General features: G+C 42.0%; 1 protein-coding gene across 2 annotated transcripts in view; it reads right to left on the bottom strand.

Moving 5' to 3' along the window:
* Positions 1 to 1,531: 1,531 nt before the first annotated feature.
* nf1a (neurofibromin 1a) overlaps positions 1,532 to 6,851 on the bottom strand; it is a gene marked incomplete at its 3' end in the record, with an annotated part of 324,294 nt that continues 318,974 nt past the window's right edge. For both annotated transcript variants that reach the window (XM_036133286.1, XM_036133287.1), the window contains 2 exon segments: positions 1,532 to 1,578; positions 1,711 to 1,853. In XM_036133286.1, coding sequence (XP_035989179.1) covers positions 1,532 to 1,578; positions 1,711 to 1,853 — 190 coding nt within the window.

Raw genomic sequence — 6,851 nt, 5'->3', positions numbered from 1 at the left:
TCAAACTTCAAAAGCCATATTCCCATAGAATATCAATAACATGTCAAATGCTTAAGCTAAATAATCAGAGGGAAAGAGATGAATCAACTAACATCACCTGCAGATAATAGATGGCAGTGTAAACATGCTCCAAAAAAAAAAACATTGCAATTTTAATAAAAGTAGTGAAACTTTTATCTATACAAGTTCAGCATTCTTCAGCTCATGCCATTTAATATTGAAAATTAAAAAAATAGGTATTCACTTATCTCTTGATTCATTTGGCAAAGTTTGGGGTCCCTTTTTGAGAATATTCTCAGCTCTTTTGATCATCTAAATCTGTAGCACTGCATGTGATAGTACACAATGCGAGTTCTTGGTGTGGTGGCATATAATCGGCAGTGACAGGTGGTATTTGGAAAAGGGTTATTTTTTTTTGCTCATATCGCGGTATCTTACTTGCTTTACAACACGCAAGAGATTCCACCTTTGAGGAAAATATATTTTCAGTATGTCTGTTTGAGCTACTTGTCACGCTTGATTCGACACACCTGTTTTGAATATATTGTTAGTGTGCTCTGTTTTTACATGTAAAATTCAATAAAAATTATTTTGAGTGAAAAAAGTGCACATCTGCCAGAGTTTAGAATATTTTTCAGAGTAACTTTATTCAGTTTTTATTTTATTGTATTTGAGATCTGTTTCTGATCCATTCATGTGGTCTGAAAAAATTGGTTTCCTGCAAGAATAAAGCAGCCATCTGTTTTCAGACTCAGGAAGGTGGGTTTTTGTTTCCAGCAGACATGCAGTTGGTGATGTGAGACATCAGAGTGAACTGTATTTTTGTAGGACATCTGAAAATGACCATAGAGTCGTTTACTTGTTGAGAATGAGCTATTTGGAGAGGCGCGAAATGACTCGCCTGTCTCAACTTATGCGGTTCCAACAGCGCAAATGCACAGCAGATCGGACGGCGGAACCAATCAAATCAAACAACGTTGGCTCAGGTCCTGCTGTAGTAATAATATTTCATACAGATTTTACAAACTTAAAACAAAAAGTCAGCATCATCAGAAATATAAGAATATCATGAAGGGGGGCGAAAAATTTACTACCAAGTCAGTTTCTGTTACCTTTTACGAACTTTTACTGGCCTTAATTTGAGCTCATTTCATTTACTACCTTTTGCAACCGCACACGGAAATCTTGTTAATATTTCATACTTGTTTCTACATGCTGCCACAGACTGAAAAGAAAAGCACTTCTTTTTCACTACATCGCAGCCACTGCTGCTCAACAACTTATTTAGGTAATAAACAATGAAACTAGGACATTTTCTTAATGGCACACTTGAAATTGTACTCAGGCATGTTGTGATACTGGTTCAACTTTAGCTGCATATCTATTTGGCAGTGCGTGCTTCCTTAATTCATCACTATACTATCGCTATTACCTGGATGGTCAACTTGGTCATCCAAGTATTGCATACCTGAATACCTGTTATGATGCTTCAATAAAAATAAAGACATAACAGGAGGAATATCATCCATACCTTAGAAAAAGGTCCGGCAAATCTCCAGAGTCCATTAAAGCCAAAGCCTGTGAAATTAATTGAATGAAAGACAGGTAACATTTGAGAAGAGGTAACAGCTCAGACCTATCCACTTCAATTCACATACCATCAGCCAACATTCCATTTCTAAAGATGCGAAGGGGGAAAAAAAGCCGTACTTTGTAAATATGAAGGCTGGTACTGAGGAGGAGACTCCTCATGATACACAACACTCTGTACAATCCCATGGACAGGGTTCAGGAGGTTGATGTCTTGGCACATGGACAACACAGTGTTGATCTTGGAGTCCAATAAATTATAACTGTGGAGAACACATACAAACACATAATATACCACACATCGGGCTTAAAACTTGGCTCCTGTTGCTTTTATTTTCCTCAGGGGTTGCAATTGAAATGTGGGAATGACATCATACCCATATGTTATGCCATAAGCTGGTTGAATATGCTTATTATTATTATTAATTATAATTTGGTATTATAATTTAAATAATAAATCATTCAACTCAAAATTCGCTATAACAAATATAGTTCAAATGGTGGTGATGTTAGCTATAAGCTTATAAGTATTTATACCACTAATGCATTAGTTAACTTGCTGTTATGAACTCATTTATGCTGGAATAAATGATCAGGTCGGACTGTTAACCGACCAGGTTTATCCAGCAGGCTGTGAGAACCCCAATGTAACTGCAATTAGAGTTTAAATCCTTATCCCTTATCACCATCCAATGATATTGTCTCTGTATTAATATCAGATGTTAACTCCAAAGGAGGTTAGCTCTGATTTCTGAATAACATGTAACCGTGAATTGGACTGAACACAAAACAATGTCTATTCCGCAGTCGTGGTTTTATTGAACCAAAAGCAATTCCCTGTTACAGTAATTCTCTGATTCAAACAACTTTGGAATTCTTACTCATTACTAAACTAAAACATGCAAATATATATGTGGAAATAAAGAACAAAACAAAATAAACAATGGATTAAAATGAGCGGTTAGCAGATCTTAACTTAACTCAAAGTTGTTTAACACCGCCCTCGAAACACCGGCATTTCACGTACGCATTGACAGACAGAACAGCTTCGGGAATCTCACTGGACGCTTTGATGTCTTACACAAAGCTAGTTCAGCTAAGCTACCTACAGTTCAGATATACGTCACCCTCCCAAGATGGCTGCTACGATGACGTATGAGGGGAGGTCCTAATGACGTAACCACGCTTACGCTGATAGGATAATGCCTCGCTTCGAGAGGGGGCAGCTAACTGGAGTTTAAAGCAAGCCCGCGACTTGCTCGGACAAAAGATTAAATCGATAAGAAGAGCGAAAAGAGAGAGGGGGGGGAAAGCAGGGGAAAAGATGAAAATAAATGAAGCAGTACCCACGGCGGGGTGATTGATGAATCACAAATCAAACAGCAAAATCAATTGCAAATGCATGCACATACAAAGAAAATGTTCAGCAAAATATTCCAACTTCGTCGTGGAATAAAAGCATTAACCAACACCTACAAAGTTCTACGCCTGCCCAGGCACTTCTAACACCCTGTTGGTGAAACAGAAATAAAAGGGGGAAAACCCCGTTACTTTGAGGTGCCTCGGGGCTGGGATTTTGGAGCGCTCCGAGTGTGGCTTTCTGGACGCGCCTCGACGAGCGCAGTTGTCCACAGGCTGCAGCGGCACGGGGAAGAAGCTCCTTCGTTCTCCACCGGGTTCAACAGTCAGTCGCTTAGTTGGCCAGACAAAGCGGGGTCCTCTTCGATCAGTGGGAGATGCGGCGTCTCTCAGTCTTTTGATCAGAGGGAATTTAAAAGTACTTATTTAAGTCGACCTCCTGTTATAACAAGCAGGGAATAACCGTTGCGTCGAAAAATCTCGGTCCAGCGAGCAATCGAACACGTGGCGGGGAATCACCCCAACGGAAACAGCTGTGTCTTCTCGGGTTGGCTAACAGCCAGGGAAGAAGAAAGATTTTCGTGTGTGATCGGCTTTTATAGCCATCACCATAGCAACCTTATCTTGATCGGCGGCCATTTTGCCGTGTTGCGTGATGGGAGTTGGTGGCCATTTTGACCACATTGCATCATGGGTAACGCAGTCCGTTACGTCCCGAATTGATGCAAACTTTCTGTCACGTCTGAACTGGCACAACACATAGGAGAAAAACCTTTTAGTTGAAGAGCTTTTGTGCTTCTAAATAGGTCTAAATAATCTACAATGGTATCTACAGTGTGTTGCCCAAGTATTCACTTCCCTTTGGTCAATGCCTATTCGGCTACATTTTGACCGTAATCTAAATGTTTTGAAATATAACTGTCAGGGATTTGCTAAAACTGTCTTAGTGGATGGCCCTGAAAAGTTCTGGTGCAAACAATTACCTTAAAAAGTCACAGGTATTGAAAAGTCCACCTGTGTATAATCCAAGTGTCACACGATCTATAAACCCATCTTTTCTAAAAGGCCATAGAGGCTGAAGCACCACTAAGCAAGAGGTGTCACACTTAAGACCAAGGAGTTCACCAAACAACTCAGAGACAAAGTTGTATCGAATACAATATATATATATATATATATATATATATATATATATATATATATATATATATATACACACTCACCGGCCACTTTATTAGGTACACCTGTCCAACTGCTCGTTAACACTTAATTTCTAAGCAGCCAATCACATGGCGGCAACTTAGTGCATTTAGGCATGTACACATGGTCAAGAGAATCTCCTGCAGTTCAAACCGAGCATCAGTATGGGGAAGAAAGGTGATTTGAGTGGACTTTGAACGTGGCATGATTGTTGGTGCCAGAAGGCCTGGTCTGAGTATTTCAGAAACTGCTAATCTACTGGGATTTTCACGCACAACCATCTCTAGGGTTTACAGAGAATGGTCCGAAAAAGAAAAAACATCCAGTGAGCGGCAGTTCTGTGGGCGGAAATGCCTTGTTGATGCCAGAGGTCAGAGGAGAATGGCCAGACTGGTTCGAGCTGATAGAAGGGGCAACAGTGACTCAAATAACCACCCGTTACAACCAAGGTGGGCAGAAGAGCATCTCTGAACGCACAGTACGTCGAACTTTGAGGCAGATGGGCTACAGCAGTAGAAGACCACATCGGGTGCCACTCCTTTCAGCTAAGAACAGGAAACTGAGGCTACAATTTGCACAAGCTCATCGAAATTGGACAATAGAAGATTGGAAAAACGTTGCCTGGTCTGATGAGTCTCGATTTCTGCTGCGACAGTCGGATGGTAGGGTCAGAATTTGGCGTCTACAACATGAAAGCATGGATCCATCCTGCCTTTTATCAAACGGTTTCAGGCTGGTGGTGGTGGTGTCATGGTGTGGGGAATATTTTCTTAATTAAATCGATAGATTTAGATTAAATCGATAAGAGAGCGAAAAGAGAGAGGGGGGGGGAAAGCAGGGGAAAAGATGAAAATAAATGAAGCAGTAACCCACGGCGGGGTTATTGATGAATCACAAATTAAACAGCAAAATCAATTGCAAAATGCATGCACATACAAAGAAAATGTTCAGCAAAATAATTCCAACTTCGTCGTGGAATAAAAGCATTAACCAACACCTACAAAGTTCTACTTTGAGGTGCCTCGGGGCTGGATTTGGAGCGCTCCGGGTGTGGCTTTCTGGACGCGCCTCGACGAGCGCAGTTTGTCCACAGGCTGCAGCGGCACGGGGAAGAAGCTCCTTCGTTTCTTCCACCGGGTTCAACAGTCAGTCGCTTTGTTGGCCAGACAAAGCGGGGTCCTCTTCGATCAGTGGGAGATGCGGCGTCTCTCAGTCTTTTGATCAGAGGGAATTTAAAAGTACTTATTTAAGTCGACCTCCTGTTATAACAAGCAGGGAATAACCGTTGCGTCGAAAAATCTCGGTCCAGCGAGCAATCGAACACGTGGCGGGGAATAACCCCAACGGAAACAGCTGTGTCTTCTCGGGTTGGCTAACAGCCAGGGAAGAAGAAAGATTTTCGTGTGTGATCGGCTTTTATAGCCATCACCATAGCAACCTTATCTTGATCGGCGGCCATTTTGCCGTGTTGCGTGATGGGAGTTGGTGGCCATTTTGACCACATTGTATCATGGGTAACGCAGTCCGTTACGTCCCGAATTGATGCAAACTTTCTGTCACGTCTGAACTGGCACAACATACCCCCCTTTAGCTTTGAAGAGTGGGATGCTGGTCACAGTCTTTAAAGCTACAACCAAGTCCATTCTGGCGTGACGAAAATCCGTTGTGCATGAGTGGAACAACCTAATAGTCTTTCTAGTAGTCCATTGGGATTCATGCAGTTCAGTTCATCATCCAAGAGGAGGAAAAACAAAGCATTCATTGTGCCTGGGTCAGTGACCTAGCCTGGGCAGGACTAAGCTATAGCTAGTAATTTCTATTGGCTAATAAGGCAACAATAAAGTAAAAAAAAAAAAAGAAATGCAAACTTCACAATCACCATTGTCAATACATTCATTGGTCATCACGTTTGAACTTTGAACCAAAGAAAGGAGAGAGGGAAAAAGGGAAAGGAAAGAGACAGCGGTTCGTAGTCTAATCAGCTTGTGGCCTTCAAGGAGCTGGTGCTACGAACCTGGGAGCGACAAAGGTGAGGGCGTCAATCCTGGTTTGCAACTGTTTGATCTGCTTGTATGCTGCATACGCCATCGCGGTAGTGATGGCCCATCCAAATACAAGGAGAACCACAATAATGGTCATAATGTGAGTGTCGGTCGACTCTGTAGCTCTGGGGAAGCGAAGCAGAGGGACCGAGCTCAACTCTGATGGAGTGAGACTGAATTTAATCAGCTGGGTGCCTGCAAGTAAAAGCTGTCTTTCAATGCCGACATCAATGCTGAAATTGTATCCCTTAAAGACATCTATTATTTCAATCTCTGAGTCATATTTGTCAACGTCAAGGTGATGCAGAACCATGTTTCCAATGTGGACTACAGCGCCTTGAGGTGGGGAACAGAAAATGGTTTGGTTGGGCAGTTTTAGTCTAGTAACTGTGTCATGCTGCTCGTAGGATAACAGGGCTTCTGCCTCTGGGGTGCTAACGAGCCAGCGGTTACCTGCCTGCTCAATTTTGGTTTCTACACCTGCATCTTTAAGGGTCATTCTAGCCTGACAGTTTTGTTCAGGAGATTCATTCCTTAGACCACACAGGTAATTGGTAACATCTCTGATAAATGGGTTGCTTGGGCATACCCAGTGGATGTCTTTGGTTTTGGTACACAAATCCAAATTAGGGACTAAATAATGTTTGGGGTCAGCATCAT

This window comes from Fundulus heteroclitus, unplaced genomic scaffold (assembly GCF_011125445.2).
Source record: "Fundulus heteroclitus isolate FHET01 unplaced genomic scaffold, MU-UCD_Fhet_4.1 scaffold_60, whole genome shotgun sequence".
Lineage (NCBI taxonomy): Eukaryota > Metazoa > Chordata > Actinopteri > Cyprinodontiformes > Fundulidae > Fundulus > Fundulus heteroclitus.
The sequence above is the reverse complement of the archived record's forward strand: the minus strand, read 5'-3'. Positions and strand labels throughout refer to the sequence as shown.